Raw genomic sequence first — 22,361 nt, forward strand, 5'->3', positions numbered from 1 at the left:
CCCGTGGAATTTTCTCGTTCCATTATTAACTGGCACCTGGAAAGCAGAGCATCTTCTCTTTTGGAGGAGTCATCCCTGGTTAGATGTGACCCAAGTTACTTCTCAAAGGCATTCCCCTCCCTGGAACGACCCAGCTAATTGAGGAGGCACCTCACCACTGAGACCAGGAGGGCAGAGGGCAGCAAGGGAGGGATAGACTCAGAGATAATGTAGGAAAGGCAGGTAGGGGGGCTCAAATCCATACGGAAAGGGGAGAGAGGCAAGTAGCGCTGAGCAAGGGAATAGACCAGAACTGGGCAGGCACTGCCCAAGGCGGCATGGCAGAATCCTGCTTCCCCTGCTGTGACTGCCACCAGGCCTCCCTCCTCCTCTCCTCACCTCAGATTTGTGAACAACCGCCTCCCTCACTGTACACTCTGCATGTGACAATTCTGGGAACATGGGGAAAATGGGAAACCTCAAAGAGAAAAGGGAAAACCTGGGGGCACTCACAAGAAGAGGCCAGCCAGGCTTCCCAGATGCTCGGTCTCCCTGTCTCCTGTGTTTGGGGGGATCTCTGAAGGCAGAGGTTGGGTCCACAGGGCCATGGGGCTGACTGGAGTCTAGGGATAGAGAAATTGCTTCAGCCCCAGAGACAACAGGACTTAAGAGCCCATTGTTTGAGTCCTGTAGTCACTTTGATAATAGGAAAGTCAAATCCATGACACAGGGCTTTCTAAAATATAAGTTTTCACAACTACCGGGAGGGGAGGCATGGTATTGAGGATGGAATCTGGAGTTGACTTCAGAGCAGGGCTTGTGTCAAGATTGCTTCACTGGGCTGGTGAACACTGAGGCCTTTCTCAGGGAAACATCACAGAATTGTCTTCTCTATGCTGTAGGGGTTGCAGGACATGGCTGCCAGTTGAGATGGGCCTGGGGCACCTTGAGATCCTGGCTGCATTCATCTTCCCTGGGAAGCGCCACCTGGGCTCTCTCCAGCTCTCACCTGGACTATGGCAGCAGCCTCCTACCACGTCCCAGGGTTTCAGTCCCACCACAAATCCATCCCACAGACCACTGATACAGAGACTTTTCTAAAACACCAGTGTGGTTATATCATTTTCCTCCCTAAAAGCTCCACCGCTTCTGCCCTCCTCTCTCCTGCGGAAAGTGTACACTCATTGGCCTGCTATCTGCCCTGCTCTCCTCTGTGTCTCCCACCTCCCCCTCAAACACCCCCAGGGCTCCTCATCCTGCTCAAACTCCACATCTGCCCACCTCCAGGCCTTTGCACATGTGCCCTCCTCTTTCTGAAGCACCTGCATTTTGACACTGGGGTGCCAGCACCACCAGCCTTGATGTGGCTAGAATGTTCACCCCTCCAGGATACAGCCCAGCTGAAGGACAGCCTTCCCACCTGAAAGTCCCACCACCCTTAACCCCTCTCTGGGCTTTCGTTTCCCATATTAGAATCATCTGAGGATCCGTCTTGTCTGCCCTGCAGGCCTGGAAGATCCTTAATAACAGAGTAGAGCCTGATTTACCCTGGGTGCCCCTCGGGGCATTCTATAGCTCCCAACATACAGTAAGTCCACAATGAATGTCTATTGAATGAGTGAATGAGTGGACAAACAGGTGAATGACTAGAGCATCCATCTCTCCCCCTATTCTGGAAGCATCTCACATCACCCAGGCCGCAGGACACAGTCAGAGCTTTGTGAAGTGTTGGGCAGAGTCTGGCAGCTCTGGCTGTGCATGTGCTTCCTCATCCTCCCAGAAAGGCATCCAGAAGTTCAGGTTCCACCTCTAAGGAGAGCAACTCCCCTTCTAGGAACTGGGAAGCAGGTGTCTGACCACAGGATCTCTGTTCTTTAGTCACCACGATGCCAGGGAAACCCCCAATGTTCTTGTTTCTAAAAGGACTCATGAATCATAGAGGTACTCGCCAATTCTCACTTGGAGAGGAAATCCTCACCTTGACACTGACACTCTCTTTCTTTACCTGAGGGTGGAGTCAGCTCCCCTCTACTCAACAGAACCAGGTTTTTGGAATGGAAGGGGTTAATGAGATGGCAGGGGTTAGGTCACCTTGACTAGCTCTCTTGCACTATGTTTAAAGAGATCCCATAGGGCTCTGTAAGAGTGGCTTGCTGTCAGATCTTTCCCTGGACCCTAGAACAACCTCCTACTGTGGGATTGAGCCAGCAAGGAGAAGGCAAAAGGAGAACTCTTGGCATCTCAGAATCTCTGTCCCCTGTCATTCTGCTGCTCAGCTGCTCCGCCCTCTCCCAGCCTCCAGGTGGCTAGACTGTGGGCACACTCCTAATGCCCAAAATTGTCCCCACCTCACACTCTCTCCACAGGCTCCAATCTCACCCTCCAGCTCCATAGTGTCCTAGGATCACCCACCTTCACTCCTCATCCCTAAAGCTCTCTGAGAACCTGTTCCATGCTGGCACCTGGGGATACAGGGCAGATCAACCAGAGTCCTGCCTTCAGGGCCATTGTCAGACTTGCAGATAAGGGATCACAATTCTGTATTGGAAGTGCAGTGGTCTGAGTTCATAGAGCTCTACGGGCCTGGAGGACCAAGACCCTATGTACTTGGAGAAGGTAGATGGTCACAGTAGTCTTCTTGGAGGCAACGACAAAGGCTCTGGACCGTCATGGTCCTAAGGGGCATACGAGAGACCCCAGGGTGGGGACAGCATTCCTGGCACAAAAATGCAGAGGCTGGAGAAAGCCTGGATGTGATTTAGGGAAAGTGTTCTGAAGAAGTGGATTGGTGGCTGCCTGAAGGGAAGGGGTTAGATTTATTTTGTGGCCACGGATGTGGGAGGAATCTAGGATTAATGCTCAGCAGGTGCATGGAGACAGATTTTGGCTCAGTGTAACGAAGGACTTTCTAAGCGTCAGAGCCAAAGGAGGAAACTCCTTTTCCTGGAAGAGTTCAGGCAGGGCTGGGCCAACCACTTGGGAGCGATGGTGTGGAGAATCACTCAATCACAGGTGTGGGGCAGTTTGGGTTAAATAAACAGTTTTCAAACTTTTTTCAAGACAGACACTTTTCTTCAAATGGAAACTTCTATGTGCAACAGATAAAGGCTGGGGTGACTGGATAAACCCTGGGAGAGGGCTCTGAATTTCCCATCACCTCGCTGCTCCTACCTCCAGTTTGAGATCCCATGATGATATCCAGAAACCTTCCATCTGCTGGTTTTAACCCCACCCTCCTCCTCCCTCTTTTCTCCACACCTTCCCCCGACAAGAGAGCATGGAGCATGAGGGAGACTTTAGAGCATTGGTACAGGCAATATTGTTGGGAACCTATGATGTATCAGCCACTCCCCTAGGTGCTGGGAAAAAAATAGAGAAAAGACAGGTGCCACGGACATTGCTCTCACAGAGTTCACAGTCTAGTGAGCAGGAAGAGTCACAAACATATTTATGGCACATTGTGATAAGTAACAGTGTGTAGGGGGGTAAGAGGAGCCTACCCTACCCCACTGTACTGGAGCATCTAGTCCCGGTGAGGCCACTGATAGAACCCAGACTCCCCACTCACGGGTCAGTTTTCTTTCCCCTGTACCAAGATGCATTCATAAGGGGCAACCCCGCCTGGGACAGGAGAGCAGGGGACAGGGACGTCGGAAGGTGAGTCTCCTCAGCTGTTGTGTAGTCATGTCAGACAGGGACAGGCCAAGGGGCTTCTAAACTCTGCTCCCCAAGCTCCCAGCCTGGAGTGGTTCTTGGACACACCCTTAAGCCCTCAAGTGGGAGCCATAAATCTGTATACCCACAGCAGAGGCCCTGGGACCTTAGAGCAGGGCCCTATATGATCCACTGCATGCAGCCTGGGGACCGGGCTACAGCCAGGCGGTGTGGGAGAGCCAAAATCTGACCTGGCTGCTCCTTTCTTCGTGTTCAGAACCAGAGAAGGAGCTGGAGATCCAGCCCATGGAGAAGATGGGGTTCACGGCCCTTTTCTCTACACGTTATCTTGACCAGCTCTACCCCATATGACTCTGGACTCCTTCTCCACTCTCTGCCTGGTTTTCTTCATTTGTAACATAGGGGCTGGATGATTGTCCGTATTTTTCTGTCTCCCCCAAATCCTAATTCTGTCAGAGTCTTCTCTCTGCTGCAAGCACAGGGCAGGGCAGACACCCCTGATTTGGCTCTGGTTTTTGGAAGGCCCACCCCAGCCTGGTGATAACCTGAGGGTGGGACTTTATGGTGATGCTCTCAGGCCTGAGGCCACAGAGAGATGGCATAGGAGTCACCTGGATGTCTCTGAAATGAGTGGTTGGGTCTGGAGGCTGCTTGAGGTGGGAGCAGCAGCCTCTGTGAGAAGCAGGGAGCCAGGCCCGGCTATAGGTTTTGCAGAGAGGAGCAGGTGTCCCTGCTGGCCTCAGCTCTCAGCTACTGACCAGGGACAGGAGGAACCTCGGTCACCCAGAGAAGTCAGCTTCCCCTCAAGGCTTAGAATCAGAATCTTTAGGCCAGAAAGGCTCTCTGGACCCAGAGTCCCACCTCCTCATGTGGTGGCTGAGCCTTGTAGCTGCAGAGCAGGCAGGTGCTCTTCTCACTCTCCCATCCTGCTGGGGCTGGGCGCTGGGGCCAGACTCCCCAACCTTCATCCATATGTGCACCTGCCCCGGTATCCATGGTGAGTGTGCTAGGTTGGTTAAGAGATACCCAACTGCTCCTGTGGATACGGAATTGTACTTGTGGGTATACACACCCAATATGTCCCTGTTCACACTGCGCAGACTCCAGTATTGCTCCTCAGACACAGCCCTGTCTAGGTGCACTTCTGGAAGACTTCCAGAGGAATAAGATTCTACTAGGAGAGAGAGGGTTGTGTGGACATCTTGGGTGAAGAGGGGGTCGGGGCTGGGTCAGGGGTGCTGGAATGTGGAGGGAAAGGGATAAACCCCTTTTGCTTTCTATGGTGACAAGAGCAAATTTGACAGGCTGGACAGGTTGTCCTGAGCTGAGGCAGGAGATTGGGACCTGAGCAGTGGGGCCTGAAGTCAGAGGTGAGGAAACAGTCAGGGAGGTGAGCCCATGGGGCTCCAAATAGACCCACATTATCACTGCTTCTCATTTGTTATTACCCAGTGAAATGGTTGAGCCCCAGTTAAGGGGCAGGGCTGTCTAACGCCCAGACCTCCTGGAAGGACAGGTTGGGTAGGGAGTGGTCGAAGAAGCACACAGAGCACCGCCTTGGAGGAAGACTTTATTTCATCCCCCATCCCCCAGGCCCACAGCTCATGCAGTGTGGCACACAGCACTGTGTCCCTAGTGGAGAAAAGGTAAGGCGGCCGGGCCGCCTGATTAGTGACTATGGCCATGGCCACCATGGCTATGGCAGTGGCCACCCTCCCCAAGGCCTGGCCCATGGCTGTGGTGATATGGATCAGGGGCATTCTCATGCATCGTCTCATGAGAGGCTTCCGTCAGCCGGGCCACCAGGGTGATGAACTCCTCGAAGTTCAGCTCCTTGTCTTCATTTGTGTCCAGGTCCTCCAAGATATGATTTATGGCTCTCTCATCCTTCTTCTTATTCTGTGGGAGGGGGCGACAGGACAGTCAGGGCAGGGCATGACCAGGGCTGGGGACACAAAACACAGCAAATGACCCAACGGCAAAGGCACAGGGACACCTGGCACCGGAGCCTCAATTCAAAAATTAAAAATGACCATGGCTGAGTTCCCACAGTGTAGCAGATGCTGAGCGTGTGCCAGACACTTTCCCACTCATCACGCAGACAATACAGGAGCTGTGATTCTCTCAATTTGCAGAAGAGACACTGAGGTCAAGTGACTTGCCCGAGGTCACACAATCAGTAAATATAGAAATGTCACGTCATTGGGTCCTCATGACAATATTAACAGGAGACTTGGCACCTTCCTTAAGGAAGATTGAAGAAACTGTCTTGGAAAGGGTCATGAGCTTTTGCAGACGGACGAGTCTTGGGAGCAGAGAATGCTAATGCACATTCTGATCCAACTCAGAGCACAGTCTTGTCCCCTTCCCTCCACTCCTGTCCACTCGGTTCCCTCCTCTCCCTGCCCTCTTGGGGTCACTAATTAGTGACACTCACTTCTACCTGCACCGTGGGAAGCACCTGAGGAAAACAAGCAGGTTCTGATCTCGTGTGGGGACAGAGAGCAGTGTGGGTGCTGCGTGGACCCCAAAGGGACTGACAAAGTATACAAGAGTGATGTGAGGTGAGGTGAAGGATCCAGGCGTGGCAGAAGGGAGCTCCAGTTGGTTCTGGCTCTGCCACCCACTGGTGGGGGCACCTCAGCTAAGTCCCCTCCTCAGAACATGGGGTGCCCAGCTCATCTCCCAGCCCTTCCGGCTCCTGCAGCACTTCACCACGGTCTGCTTTCCTGCACTTCAGCCATCGCCACCCAGGAAGAGAATTCACTCCTGAGCAGCCCATGGCCCAGGTCCCAGCTTCCCCTCTGGCCTATCACTCTGCTTCTGGTAGAGGACGTAGGGGCTTTGTGTGAGCATATGTGTCACACGGAGAAAAGCCTTGCCCACACAACCTCTTGGCTGTACCCTCTCATCTGCCCTGAGCCAGTGTCCATCTTGCTGAGCTCCACCGCTATGGGGAGCTGTTAGCATCCCCAATACATCCTACTCCTGCACTTCTCCACCTTTCCAAGATGAGGAGGGGCTCCAGGCTGGCCAGCAGCTCCAGGATCGGAACTGAGACTGGGAACCAATGTCCTACCCTTCTTATCCAGGCCTCTGATTCCCCAAAGTCCCCACATTTAGGAAGAAAACTAAAAGATCCTGTGGAACTAATCCTCCTTTGTCCTAGAACTGCCTAATCATTTTCAGACCAGGGAAATAAACTCACATGGTACTGAGAGCTTAGCACATGCAATGTTGGGCTGGGTGCTTCCCCTAGGGACATGACTCCTACCATAGACCCTTAGGATTAGAAAGCCATCTCAGGTTTCTCCTTCACGTCCCATCTGAGGCTTGGAGTCTTCTTGGCTTCTGCCAAAGGTCATCCCCAGTTTCTTCCCTCTTCAACGTCCCATCTCAACTCAAATATCCTCTCCTCAGCAGGGCCCTTCCTGTCCATCTAATGAGTAACCTCTCCCGATCCAGCCCAAGTCACCCACATTGCCCTCACTTGTTTTCTTTTGGACAATTGTTGACATTGGATTTCTCTGTGCTCTTTATTGGTCAACATCTTTGCTGTGTGTCTCTCCTGTTGGGACAGTGGGACTCTGTTCGCCACTACATGTCCTTTACTGGCACACAGCACACGTTCGGTCAGTCAGTCTTTTCCTGACTCTCTCAGGCCGTCTGACTTGGAACACCTCCAGTAACAGGGCTCCCGCTGCCTCTGGAGGGTACATTGAAGGAGCTAGAATTTTCTCCTCAACAATTGCAGACTGCACCCCATCTTTCATCCTTAGCCCAGACTCTTGCCAGGCTGGGTCAGGCCTGACAGGAATCCAGCCCTACCTTGAGGAAGTTTTCCAGCTCTTTTTGCACCAGCTGTTTGAATTCTTTCTGGTTCAGGGTGTCCGGGTGCCCCAGCCGCACAGAATACTGGTGGAAGACGTTGATGATAGTCTCTATGCTCCTCTCCATCTGGGACAATTCCACCATATTCCTGCACTCTGTCTGAGGATGGAGAAGCAAGGGTTCAGGTGCTTAGAAGAAAAGGCTCTCAAGCTTCCATGACACCTCCCGCTGGCTGCTGGCAGGAATAAAGGGGGCAACACAGAATAAAAAGAAAGCATGGCCTGCAACTGAGCTGGGAGACGACCATCTCCCACACATGGAGAATGGTTTATAGAATATCAGGAGAAAGTCGAAAGCAGAGCATTTGAGGACAGAAGGCTCCAGGAGAACATGACCTAAGAAAATGTGAAGGAAGCTTTAGAGTGGGCAAGTCAATCAGGAAGGGCTTCCAGGAGGAGGCTTGTTTGAAAGGAACATGGTGGGGGAGTACAGAGAGCGGGCAGGTCGGCTCCTGCCCTGAGTAGCTGGCAGCTACACTTACCCACACCAAGGAGCCACACAGAGAGGTTTGACAGCGCGGTGCAGGCCCTGCATTTATAGGCTGCCCCTGCCGGGACACTAAGCCCTCTCACGGGAAGGTTGCTTCACAGATGAGCAGTGTGGTAACCTTGAGCTGGGCTGTCACTGGCAGGAAGGGGACTAGGTCAGAACAGGAAATGTTACATAGCTCCTTTTGCCACTTTGTGAAATTCCTGGCCAGGGCCTGCAGCTGGTTTGTGAGGAAGCTGGTTGGTTAGTTCACTTCCCCTCCACCCCAACCCCTGCCCTCCCTGAGCAAGCCAAGAGCTGTCTCTCCTCTGGCACCCTGCTCTCCCTACCCTCTTTGATGTTGTGCCTTCCCACCAGTGCTAGCTGGAGGCTGGTGGTGGGCTGAGGACCCCTGAGGTGCCCCACCCACACTGCCTCCCCCATGTGGACAGCCCAACAAGGATGGCTGAGCCTTTCTGAGCCTGCCTGACTGTGTGATAAGTGCTCTGAGGAGGGCGAGGAGTTGGTATAGGGGTCTTAGATTCATAGAGGGTGATCGGGGTTAGAAGGGCCCTCGGAGGTGGTCAATCCCTTGTATTGCAGATGAAGAAACTGACACCCAGAGAGGTACCTGAGCAAGATTGGTGACATAGCGAGAATTTGGCCCAAGTAAGCAAGGAGAGAGAAAAAGAGGGTGACATTGCTTTAAAGAACGGGAGACTCTGAGTCTAAAGGGATTCCGCCCCTGGAGATGTGGAGAGAGCCCCAGATTGGATCTAACCTCTGAGCAATGGTGAGGAGAGGGGAGTATGGGTTCTTTCACCCAGCAAACACTTCCTAGACCCTCACATCTGCTAGTCACTGACTTGCCAGGCACTGGGGGAAGCAGCCATTAAGAGGACAGACACAGCCCAACCCCCACTGAGCTTACAGTCTGGGAGAACAGAGTCTGAACAGGCTCCCTGGTAGGGTGGGGACAGAGGAAGGAGGACCAGGGAATCAGAGGCGTTGCCTCCTGTGGTTTGAACAAATAAGTTACCAGCGCTATCCTGGGTTTGGGCAAGTGGAATGTCAACTTAAAGAAGATCCTTTGTGTCTGTTGGGGGAAGGAAGCTAAAGGGAGGGAGACCCCTCCCTGAGTTGTTCTGGGCCACAAAGCTATCACTGGATCAATTTTCACAAAGGATCCCTGTGTTTTCAGGAAGGGAGACTTCAATTTCTCTAAGCCGTCTCCCACTTTCCCGTCACAACCCCCAAACTCGGCAGTCAGAAAGAGCTATCAAGTTGGACAGGATGACCTATCAAAGTGCCGGGTATGAAGAGGTTATCAAGGCCTCTGAAATAAAATCTTTTTAGTCTAGCCTGGTGACTTCCATTCAACACCACAGGCTCCTTGCTAACTTTGTGTTATCCCTGTTACCATGGCAACATGAACCGAAAGGAACAGAGCCTCCAGGCCCCACATGGGCACCATGAGGCCTGGACATGGCCCCAGACCACTGCTGCACTGCGCCCCTGCAGCAGTAGGCTAGGGTCATCCCTGAAATTGCACCGCCAGGCTTCACAACCACACATTACAACCACAGAGCAGAAGGAACTGCTCTAGGGGACAGCTGAGTCAGACCCCAGTTCCCTGCCCCCCTTGGTATGTGGAAGCAGAACATGTCCCAGCAATGGAGGAAGAAATCTCTTGTGCTGTTGGGACAATTCAGGGGTGGGGGAGGCTCCAAGAGGAGAAACTGGACAGGTAGGAGCATGAGTCATTGATGGGGAAACTAAGATGCGTGTAATGGTGTTTTTTTCTGAGCTGATGAATTATATCACAATTGATTTTGGAATCCCATCCCGTTTACTCAGATCATGGGCTTCTTTGATCTCCAGATTTAAATAACTGATATTGACACAAGGCTGTGATCCTGTTAGGAAACTGGGTGTGTGGTGTCTGTCCAAGGTCAATGCATCCTTTCTTCTTTATTTTTCACGTGAAATTAACTCTATTTCATTTGCAGCTTTATTGAGGTATAATTGACATACAAAAAACTGCATGTATTTATTTTGTAAAATTTGATGAGTTCGGACATATGTGAACACCCGTGATCCCATCACCATAATCGAGGTAATAAACACGTCCATCACCGCCCTAAGTCTCCTGAGTCTCTTTGTTTCTCTTTCTGTTTTTGGGGTAAGAACACTTGACATTAGATCCACCCTCTTGACACATGTTAAGTGCACACTACCGTACTGTTAACTAGAGGCACCACATCAACCAGCACATCCCTAGGCCTTCTGCCTCTTGCAATATATCTGTAACTTTCTACCCGCTGAACAGTGATGGCACTGCCTCCTTTGAGGATCCCCTCAAGGCAAGTGAGACTGCACTGGGAGAACCCTGTGGGTTGTTCACTTCTGTTTGGTTTTCTCTCCTTCCCTTTACTCTTACATTCCGTGTCAGTTTGAGACACACAAAAGACTCTGTGGAGCATGTAAGTTCTTTATAAGACAAAATAAAACAACAAACTCCTGTGAATCTACTGGATGCTTTTATTCCCCTGGACAGATAATGGACATATCCAGTATTTTCCAGAAAGCAGAGAAGGGAAATAAGAAAATTTTTGATTGTTAAAAAGTCTAATTCTCTGAAAACGCGCATGCAGGCAGGCAGAGGAGTCAGGTGTGCTTCCAAAATGATTTGTTAGCGTCTCTACCTCAGACTCTGAATTTCTTCAGACACTGAACCTCTTCCTGGACAAGAAAGGGCTGCCCCACCACCTGGGCCAGGAGTGCACTGGGAATGACAACACCCTATAGCTCAGAACCAACTCCCAGGGGAGACTTTGGGGCCAGTGAGGTTCCAGGAGGGATGTGGTTGACACGATTTGACAGGTATAGCCTTGGGGAGCAGGCATTCCAGGCAGGACTGGGAACTTGGCTGAAAATTGTGAGAGTGGCAGGCATCAGAGAAATGCAGAGATGAAGGAGGTCATGAGATGGCCCACAGGACCTTCATGGGCTTCATGTAGAGAAAGCCTCCATCATTGTGGTGGAGAAGCAGAGGCCACACAATGTGTGCTTGGAGCTATGAAGAGTTATGTGGCCCCCGTGGGATTCCTAGAAACCTGGGAAGCCGACTAATGCTGACAGATCCTGTGCTCCAGCAAGCTCCTGGAGAAGGTGTCAGACCCAACGGTGCATCAGGCAGGCCGAGTCATGGCAGGGCCACCTTCACAAAGGGTTTGGTGCAGAGGGATTCCAACTCTCCTGGAGTCATTGAGGCTGATTCCAGAAGGGAGAATGCACTGATCCATAGCAAGTGGGAAAAGAAACAAGGACACTTCTCATTTGAGAGACTGGCTAAGGGCTCTGTACAAACCAAGGCACCACCGGGGACTATGAGTTCTAATCAGAGCATCTATCCATTGGGAACTTCTAAAGTTTGGGTCTGGGGAAGGGGCTGTGTCTGAGACAACCTCTAAGATCCTTGGGAAAATAAAAATAGCCATCCTTTCACTTGACCTGTGGGAAAGATGGCCATTTTCTGGTGACTTGACCCCATTCTGTATATCTGCCTTAGCATTCCAGAGATTAAGGCTAACGCCCACAGGAGATGAAAGCGCGGAGCTCCCCACCCCACAAGGATTCAGCTTAGTTAATTTAAGGGTATTAACTGCCTGCCCCCAGCTGCAGAAACACTAGTGGAAGGTGGTTAAAAAATCAGGACGGGGAGACATGGCCAGACACCTCTCCCATGGCCATGCAAAAGGAACTCAGTGGAGGTCTCTGCTCCCACAGCTCGCATCCTACCACCAAGAATGAGGAGAGGGAGAGAGTTTCCTAGGTAGAGAACAATGGCAGCCCCTTCTCAGCCTGCAGGAGCCCCAGAACTGGGGAAGCCTATCACCTTGCAGATGAGAAGGTGTGGGTAAAAACTTGGTCTGGGTACCAGCCCACACTGTGTCCAAATCCAAATCACCACACCACTGGCTTAAAGCTTAAAACAGGAGCTATTCACCCCTAGGGTGGACGGGACCATCAGAGATGCCACTAGACTGAATGGCAGGTGTTGGGGTTGGTGTATCAATGTAAGCAATTAGTTCCCTGAAGGGGGTGGCAGGAAATCCACTCTCATTCAGGCTCCCTGCCTGGTTCCTGGGGTGCCCCAGGAGAATCCAACCTCACAGTGAGCTGGTCTCCAGGAAGGCACACCTTCCTTGCTCTTGCAGAACAGACTTTGGAAAGAGTCAATTATCATCTTAAAAGGACTGTATAACACTTTAACTGGATGAATTGTGTGGTATGTGAGCTATATCTCAATAAAGCTATTTTGGTGGGAGAGGTTTCTGTTTTTCTAAAGGACTCCATAGACATTTTGGGACAAGGAAGGTTTATAACAGAGACCATCTACTGGCAGATGCTTGACCAGCTGGGAATGGTTTTGTTGGTGAGAGAATTGCAGCAAGTTTTTCAGAGTAGGCGAGGCAGAGAGCTATCTTGAAGCAGTTCTGTGTTCCTCTGTTGGGCAGTGGTGTTGAGATGCCTGCCCTCTGACCCCCAGTGTGCAGTCAGCAGTGCTGTTGGCCAATTGGGGGGAAAGAAATCTCCTGGATAGATGATGTAAGAGAGACATATTGGCCCACCTGGATCCACGAGCAGTAAAAGTTTCCTGAAGTCAAATTACCGTGAGGGAAAGGGGAGACCATCCAGTAACAAAGGAGGCACAGGGAGAGTAAGAGCTGCTGATGGAAACTCTTCCAGACCCAGCCTTCTGTGTGTTTTGGGTAACAAGGCCTGAGCATCAGAATAGGAACTCAAAAGAGCAGAACTTGTTCCCACCACAGAGCACCGCTGAGCCTGGGCTTTATAGAGGCATCCCGGCAGCTGGATAGACAAGCATCCTCTACAGAATTGTGTGGATGGCCTTCAACATCAGTCCTATAGCAAACAGAGGCAACCGCTACTGTCTGTCCTCCAGTTCATGAGAGCAGAATTGATCCCCAGACCCCCACTGGCCTGAGGGAGCCCTTGGCTTAGGAAGGAGGTAGCAGGCATCCTCCTAATAGGAGATGTGGGAGCTTGAGCAACTAACTGGGAAAATAAAAAACACATGACTGAGCCAGCCCTTATGGCCAAGTGGTTAAAGTTAGGTGATCACCATTTCAGCCACCCAGGTTTGCTTCCCAGTCGCAGAACCACACCACCTGTCTGTCAGTTGCCATGGTGTGGTGGTGGCTCACATACAAGAACTAGAACGACTTACATCTAGCATGTACAACCATGTACTGGGTCTTGGGGAGCAAAAAAAACAAGAGGAAGATTGGCAACAGATGTTAGCTCAGGGCAAATAATTCCCTGCAGGAAAAAAAAAAACACAAAAAGCAGGGAGAGTGACATTAGCATCACGGTGGAGTGAGCTTTCCCCCTTAAACTCTCCCCTCCAAGATATGACAAAAAGGACATTCATGTACCAACAGAGGACATTCACACAACACAAAAGATGTTGAGAGACCCACGTAGCTTTACATCTGAAGACGGAGGTGCTGGAACCCCCAGAGGAAGTGGAAGGACATAAGGAGAACTCCTTTCCTTCCCCAATGACAGCAACCCTGAGATCGAGACCACACGGCTCTCAGAGAGATGGGGGAGGGATGGTCCTCCACCTGAAAACCATCACTCTCCAAGTTCCCTCACAGCCCGTGGGGAACTCCCTCATGAAGGGAACAGAACTGTTGCATGGGTGTCTTCATCAATTTAGCACCCCAGGAAGTCAGATAGTGAGGGAAGAGCAAGAAGCCCCTGGGATCTGGTAGGTGAAAGTCAGTACCCCTTTCCGCCCGCCCAGCACTTCAGCTCAGCCATCCCTCAGCCTCAGCTGCTTCAGCTCAGCCACACTTCAGCTCAGCTGGTTGGCAAGAGCACCCACAGATTGCAGTGGGCTCAGAATACACAGCTCTTGACCTCCACCTAGTGGCAGCAGGTGCAACCAGATATTTTCAGGATGAGGAAAAATAAGCCCACATTCCTAAGGACTATGCAAAAATATATTAAATCTCCAGAACAGAAGGGAAATGACAAGCACCCAGAAACCAACCCTGAAGGCACAGAAATCTACAACTTAAACGACAGAGAATTCAAAATAGATAAGATAAGAAAGCTCAACGAATTACAATAAAATACAGACAGACAATTTAATGAAATCAAGAGCTTCTTCACAAAAGAAATTGAAACTATAAAGAAAAACCAATCAGAAATGTTGGACATGAAAAACACAATGGGAGAGATAAAGAAAAATCTGTAATCTGTAAAGAACATAGCTGATAATATGGAGGAAAGAATTAGCATTATTGAGGATAGGAATGCAGAAATGCTTCAAATGGAGGAGGAGAGAGAACTAAGACTAAAAAGAAATGAAGAAATTCTCTGAGAGATATCCGACTCAATTAGGAACTGCTACATAAGGGTTATATGTACTCCAGAGGGAGAAGAGATGGAAAAAGGAGCAGACAGCTTGTTCAAAGAAATAATAGATGAGAACTTCCCAAACCTGGGGAAGGAGCTGGAAATACAAGTGAATGAAGTCAGTAGATCTCCCAAATATATCAAGAAAAAAAGATCCTCTCCAAGGGCTTATAGTGGTAAAGCTGGCATAAGTCAATGACAAAGAAAAAATATTAAGGGCAGCAAGACAAAAAAAGTAACATACAAAGGAATTCCAATTAGGCTTTCAGCAGATTTCTCAGCAGAAACTTTACAGGCTAGGAGAGAGTGGAATGATATATTCAAAATTCTGAAAGACAAAAACTTTTAGCCAAGAATACTATCCAGTGAAAATATCCTTCAGATACAATGGAGAAATAACAACTATCCCAGATAAACAAAAGCTAAGGGAGTTCATTGCCACAAGACACCCACTACAAGAAATGCTCAAGAAAGCCCTAATGCTTGGAAAAAAGAAAAAAAGAGAAAGGGAATACAAAGCTTTGAGCAAGGAGAAAAATAGGTAGACAAAATCAGAAAAAATCCAGCTCTGTATCAGAATAGGTTAGCAAACACTTAATTATAACATCAGAGATTAAGAGAAGGAAGACACCAAAAATAAATATAATCTCACCACTTTAAACACAAACTCACAACACAAGACAGAATAAGTTGTGACAATAATAACTTAGAAGAGGAAGAAGAAAGCAATGGAATCAACTTAGAGGAAATAAGAGGCCATCAGAAAATGGACTATCTCATCTATGAGATTTTTTATACAAACCTCATGGTAACCACTAAACAAATAATCAGAAGAGAGACAGAGATGATAAATAAAGAGAAAACTAAGAAAACCATCATACAGAACTACCAAACTGAATTGGTAGTCTGAACCACATGGGTTGAGAAACCAAGAAAATGCAAAAGAACTGGATAATGAGCAATAAAATAGCAACCTTAAGCCCTCATATATCAATAATCACTCTAAATGTAAATGGATTGTGTTCTCCAATCAGAAGACCCAGAGTGGGTGGATGGATTAAAAAACAAGATCCAACAATATGCTGCCTCCAGAAAACACATCTCAGCTCTAAAGACAAACACAGGCTCAGAGTGAAAGGATGGAAGACAATAATTCAAGCTAATGGCAAAGAAAAGAAAGTAGGTGTTGCCATAATTATGTAAGGCAAAGTAGACTTCAAGATAAAACAGGTAATGAGAGACAAAGAGGGATAATATATAGTGATAAAAGGGACACTCCACCAAGAAGACATAGCACTTATAAATATATATATGCACCCAACACAGGAGCACCAAAGTACATAAAGCAACTACTAACAAACCTGAAAGGAGATATTAACAACAACACAATAATAGTAGGGGATCTTAACACCCCACTTACATCAATGGATAGATCACCCAGACAGAAAACCAATAAGGAAATAGTGGATTCAGATGAAAAATTAGATGAGGTGGACATAATAGGTATATATAGAGCACTCCACCTAAACACAGCAGATTACACATTCTTCTCAAGCACACATGGAACATTCTCAAGGATAGACCATATGTTGGGAAACAAGGCAAACCTCTAAAAATTTAAGAAGATTGAAATCTTAACAAGCATCTTTTCCAACCATAATGCTATGAAACTACAAATCAACTACACAAAGGAAATTGGGAAAGTGACAAAGACCTAGAGACTAAACAACATGCTACAGAACAACCAGTGGGTCATTGAGGAAATTAAAGGAGAAATCAAAAAACATCTGGAGACAAATGAAAATGAAAACACGCCATACCAACTCATATGGGATGCAGCAAAAATGGTCCTGAGAGGGAAACTCGTAGCAATACAGGCCCATCTTAACAAACAAGAAAAATACCAAATAAGCAACCTTAAGCTACACCTGACAAAATTAGAAAAAGAAGAACAAACAAAGCCTAAAGTCAGCATAAGGAGGGAAATAATAAAAATTAGAGCAGAAATAAATGAAATTGAAAAAAAAACAGTAAAAAGGGTAAATGAAACAAAGAGCTGGTTCATTGAGAAGATAAACAAAATTGACAAACTCTTAGCCGGACTCACCAAGAAAAATAGAGAGAAGACTCAGATAAATAAAATTAGAAATGAAAGAGGTGAAATGACAACCGATACCACAGAAATACAAAGGATTATAAGAGAATACTATGAAAAACTATATGCCAACATATTGGACAATCTAGAAGAAATAGATAAATTCTTAGACTCATACAAGCTTCCAAAACTGAATCAAGAAGAAATAGAGAATCTGAATAGACCAATCACAAGTAAAGAGATTGAAACAGTAATCAAAAACCTCCCAAAAAATAAAAGTCCAGGACCAGATGGCTTCTCTGGAGAATTTTAGCAAACATTCAAAGAAGATTTAATACCTATCCTTCTCAAACTATTCCAAAAAATAGAGGAAGATGGAACACTTCTTAACACATTCTATGAGGCCAACATCACCCTGATACCAAAGCCAGGCAAAGACAATACTAAGAAGGAAAACTATAGGCCAATATTGCTGAAGAACATAGATGCAAAAATCCTCAACAAAATATTGGCAAACCGAATACAGCAATACATTAAAAAGATCTTGGGCCGGCCCCGTGGCTTAGCGGTTAAGTGCACGCACTCCGCTACTGGTGGCCCGGGGTTCGGATCCCGGGTGCGCACCGACACACCACTTCTCTGGCCATGCTGAGGCCACGTCCCACATACAGCAACTAGAAGGATGTGCAATTATGACGTACAACTATCTACTGAGGTTTTGGGGGGAAAAAAAGGAGGAGGACTGGAAATAGATGTTAGCTCAGAGCCAGTCTTCCTCAGCAAAAAGAGGAGGATTAGCATGGATGTTAGCTCAGGGCTGATCTTCCTCACAAAAAAAAAAAAGAGAGAGAGATCTTACACCATGATCAAATGGGATTTATACCAGGGACACAGGGATGGTTCAACATCTGCAAATCAATCAATGTGATACACCACATTAACAAAACGAGGAACAAAAACCACATGATCAGGGCTGGCCCCATGGTGTAGCAGTTAAGTGCGCATGCTCCACTGCTGGCAGTCTGGGTTCAGATCCCGGGCGTGCACCGATGCACCACTCGTCAGGCCATGCTGTGGTGGTGTCCCATATAAAGTAGAGGAATATGGGCACGGATGTTAGCCCAGGGCCAGTCTTCCTCAGCAAAAAGAGGAGGATTGGCATGGATGTTAGCTCAGAGCTGATCTTCCTCACACACAAAAAAAAAACACTTTATTATCTCAATAGTTGCAGAGAAGACATTTGACAAATCCAACATCCATTTGTGACAAAAACTTGCAACAAAATGGGTATAGAAGGAAAGTACCTCAACATAATAAAGGTCATATAGGACAAACCCACAGACAACAACATACTCAATGGGGAAAAACTGAAAACCATCCTTCTGAGAACAGGAACAAGACAAGTGTGCCCACTCTTGCCACTCTTATTCAACGTAGTACTGGAGGTTTTGGCCAGAGCAATTAGGCAAGAAAAAGGAATCCAAATATTCAATGAAGAAGTGAAACTCCTGCTGTTTGCAGATGATGTGATTTTATATATAGAAAACCCTAAAGAATCCATCGGAAAAATATTAGAAATAATCAACAACTACAGGAAAATTACAGGGTAGAAAATCAACTTACAAAAATCAGTTGCATTTCTATACTCTAATAACGAACTAACAGAGAGAGAACTCAAAAAGACAATCCCATTTACAATCACAACAAAAAGAATAAAACATCTACAAATAAACTTAACCAAGGATGTGAAAGGCCTATACAATGAAAACTATAAGACACTATTGAAAGAAATCGATGGTGACATAAAGAAATGGAAAGATATCCCATGCACATGGATTGGAAGAATAAACATAGTTAAAATGTCCATATTACCTAAAGCAATCTACAGAGTAAGTGCAATTCCAATCAGAATCCCGAAGACATTCTTCACGGAAATAGAACAAAGAATACTAAAATTCGTATGGGGCAACAAAAGACCCTGAATAACCAAAGTAACCCTGAGAAAAAAGAACAAAGTTAGAGGTATCACAATCCCTGACTTCAAAATATACTACAAAGCCATAATAATTAAAACAGCATGGTACTGGTATAAAAACAGACACACAGATCAATAGAACAGAATTGAGAGCCCAAAAATAAAACCACACATCTATGGACAGCTAATCTTCAACAAAGGAGCTAAGAACATACAATGGAGAAAGGAAAGTCTCTTCAATAAATGGCATTGGGAAAACTGGACAGCCACATGCAAAAGAATGAAAGTAGACCATCTTCTTTTGCCATACACAAAAATTAACTCAAAATGGATCAAAAACTTGAAGGTAATACCTGAAACTATAAAACTCCTGGAAGAAAATATAGGCAGTACACTCTTTGAAATCAGTCATAGAAGGATTTTTTCGAATTCCATGTCTACATGGACAAGGGAAACAAAAGAAAAACAAAACATGTGGGACTTCATCAGACTAAAGAGCTTCTTCAAGGCAAATGAAACCAGGATCAAAATGAAAAGACAACCCACCAGCTGGGAGAACATATTTGAAAATCACATAATATTAATCTCCATAATATATAAAGAACACACACAACTGAACAACAAAAAAGCAAACAACCCAATCAAAAAATGGGCAGAGGATATGAACAGACATTTTCCCAAGGAAGATACAGAGATAGCCAATAGGCACATGAAAAGATGTTCAACATCACTAATCATCAGGGAAATGCAAATCAAAACAACACTAAGATATCACCTTCCACCCATTAGAAGGGCTATAATCACCAAGACAAAAAATAACAAATATTGGAGACGTTGTGGAGAAAAGGAAACCCTCATTCACTGCTGGTGGGAACACAAAATGGCACAGCCTCTAGGGAAAACAGTAGGGAGATTCCTCAAAAGAATTAAAAATAGAAATACCTTATGATCCAGCTATCCTACTACTGGGTAGTTATCCAAAGAACCTGAAATCAACAATCCAAAGAGACTTATGCACCCCTATGTTCATTGCAGCATTATCCACTATAGCCAAGAAGTGGAAGAAACCCAAGCGCCCTTCAACTGGTGACTGGATAAAGAAGATATATATACATATATATACATGTATACACAATGGAGTACCATTCAGCCATTAAAAAAAGACAAAATTGTCCCATTTGCAACAACATGGATGGACCTGGAGGGTATTATGTTAAGTGAAATAAGATAGACAGAGAAAGACAAAAACCACGTGATTTCACTCATATGTGGAAGATTAACACATGGACAGATAGAACTGTTTGGTGGTTACCAGAGGGAAGGGAGGTGGGGGATGGGCACAAGGGTTGCAGGGACACATTTATATGGTGACTGACTAACAATAATGTACAACTAAAACTTCACAATGTTATAAACTATTATGACATCAACAAAAATATAAATTTAAAAAAAAAAACAAGTGATTAGTCAAACAATAATGTTGCCTTTGGGGGTTCTGTGGAAGACTCCTATCTCATGGATCAATTGACTGCCCAAGAATTGGAGCCAGCTGCTTTTTGAGACTCTAGCTGTGATGGTGTCACAAGAGTGGTTGATAGGGCTGGATGTGATGTTGACCACCACATGTCAAGGCTGGGGTGGGCTGAGTTGAAGTATTCCTATAGGACATCTTCAAACGCTTCAACAGCACAGAGTGATAGGCAGAATATTCTAGAGGAAAAAAGGCAAGTAAAGTGGTTTTTGAATTTATTGAAAAGTGAATTTTCTGTGAGACCCAGAACAGATATCAGAAGAGGGAAGTGCTTCAGAAATGATTGTTGAGGTCCCTGCCTCAGACTGTGAATTTCTAAATCTCTGAATCTTGTCCTAGAGGAGAGGACTCAGAGTATCTGATGTCTCCAGCGTCCTAGTGTGTGGTACCATCTGTCCTGCTCCAAGCCTGGTTTTCCAGATGCAGGCTGTGGGAGAGCCCATTCAGCCTACGGAGAAAACTAAGAGTTACCAGCAAGTAAATCTGCTTTCCAGTGAAGACATTCATAGACTCAGGGGAAGAACTAGTCCAACTTGTCTGGGGCACTTTCCAAAAAAACTGCAAAAGTAGCAGTTATTCAGAAAGAGAAATGAAACGCAGAAACGAGAGTGCCCTGCAGGGTATTCATTTATTCCACACATCCAATGCCTCCAGAGCTCCCATTACTTCTCATTTATTTTTCTTGTCTTATAACACTGGCTAGGGCCTCCAACACAAATGTTAAATAGAAATGGTAATGGGTGTGTGGGGGCTCAGGGCAGACTGCCCCAAGATGTGCCACAGTGGCATATTGATTATTTGGAACTAAAGTTACTTGAGAAACAGCTGGTGCAAAAAGGGCACTCTGACGATCCTCTGTCTGCCCTTGAAAGCAGGAAATATATCTCCCTTGTGGAAACAAGACCTCAGTGTACCAGGAGGTAGAGAGACATCCTGATAGCCAGAGATGGGGAATTCAGGGCCAAGAAGGCTGTGTCAACAAACTCTGCTTTGGATCCTCATGAATTAAGCAACCAAAGCCTAAGTTTCTTTGTCTTCTCAATACTTACAAACTCATTGTTCTTCTCTAAAAAGTATAAAAGCTGCTTGCCTTGGTCACTTCTTGTATCCCATTTCTATGGGACCTCTGAACGCACAAATTAAATTTGTTTTTTTGTCTCCTGTCAATCTGTCTTGTGTGAATTTAATCATTAGACCAGCTAAAAGAACTCAAAGGGGATAGGGGGGAAATTGTCCCCTCTGTGCCAGGAGCATCCTCTCTTCTTCCTGTCTTTAAAAAGAAATGTCCAACGTTTCTACATTAAGTACAATATTTACGATTAGTTCTTTAAAAATACACTTTATCAAGGAGGGTTCTAGGACCAAAGCAGGAAAGAAATCCAGAGCATCGTATTTTGGTTAGATATTTCCCTCTAGAAAGCACTGCCAAAATATGTGCCACAGCCAAACAAGCTGCTGAGCAAGCTGACCTGGATGGAGCCTTTGCTGGGCTGGGTTGATGAAGAGCCCCTACATGTGCTTTGGCTGCAGGATAGCACCATGTTTTCTGCTGCTCACAAGGCCTATTCTGGAGGAAGGGGAGGAGGCTCCTGGCCACTGAAAGAAGGATGGGTACAGATCCTGTGAAAGAGGTCTTTTGCCAAAGGCCTGTGCCCTGACCTTAGCAGGCAGTTCAGACCGTGATTTTGCAAATAAGAGAATTGTTCACTTGAGAATTTCCACAGCTCCTAAGACTGGAAGAAGTCTCCCCACCCTGGAAGGGAGGGGGAATTGTTACTGGGACAACACCTAAAAGCTTAGGGAAATCAGAATGCCAACATTCTTGTTCTCTGATCGTTGACTAGAGGATTGCTCACACCAGGAAAAAAAAAACCCACAGTAGTCCAGGCCCTGAGGCATGCCTGGTGAAGTCCTGGACAGAGGAGGGGTGCCCAAGAAGGAAGTTCCTCTGGTACCTGCTGTGCCTTGCTACTCACTCATGGATGGCAAAGACCCTGTAGGAGGTAAAGACATAGAGGCCAGAAAGGCTGGCAGAGGGAGGCTGGGTCCTCTGCACACAGGATGGAAGCCCGCTAGAAGAGACCATTGTGTCTTAACCAGGGTTTCTTGCCTGGAGACAGTGAGGGATCTAATCCCAGCTCTGTCACTTGCCAGATTAGTAAATTTGGTCAAGGTTTTTAACCTCTCTGAATCTCCTCATATGCAACACAGAAAGAGTAATTATCTCTCTCAGTGGGTTGTTATGAGAAGTAAATGAGATAGGCAATCCCAAAGTCTACTGCCAAAAGACAAAA

General features: G+C 46.9%; 2 protein-coding genes across 2 annotated transcripts in view; both read right to left on the reverse strand.

The window, feature by feature from the left end:
* The window catches only part of LOC131404482 (peptidoglycan recognition protein 4-like), a 156,357-nt gene that overhangs the window by 123,505 nt on the left and 10,491 nt on the right, over positions 1-22,361 (reverse strand). The window lies entirely within an intron of this gene.
* On the reverse strand, positions 5,207-8,128 carry LOC131404486 (protein S100-A9-like). Its single transcript, XM_058539188.1, has 3 exons — positions 8,027-8,128; positions 7,483-7,644; positions 5,207-5,553 (listed from the first exon to the last, which is right to left on the reverse strand). The coding sequence occupies exons 2-3, from the start codon at positions 7,627-7,629 to the stop codon at positions 5,323-5,325; spliced, it is 378 nt and encodes a 125-aa protein (XP_058395171.1). The 5' UTR covers positions 7,630-7,644; positions 8,027-8,128; the 3' UTR covers positions 5,207-5,322.

This window comes from Diceros bicornis, chromosome 4 (assembly GCF_020826845.1).
Source record: "Diceros bicornis minor isolate mBicDic1 chromosome 4, mDicBic1.mat.cur, whole genome shotgun sequence".
NCBI classification, from domain to species: domain Eukaryota; kingdom Metazoa; phylum Chordata; class Mammalia; order Perissodactyla; family Rhinocerotidae; genus Diceros; species Diceros bicornis.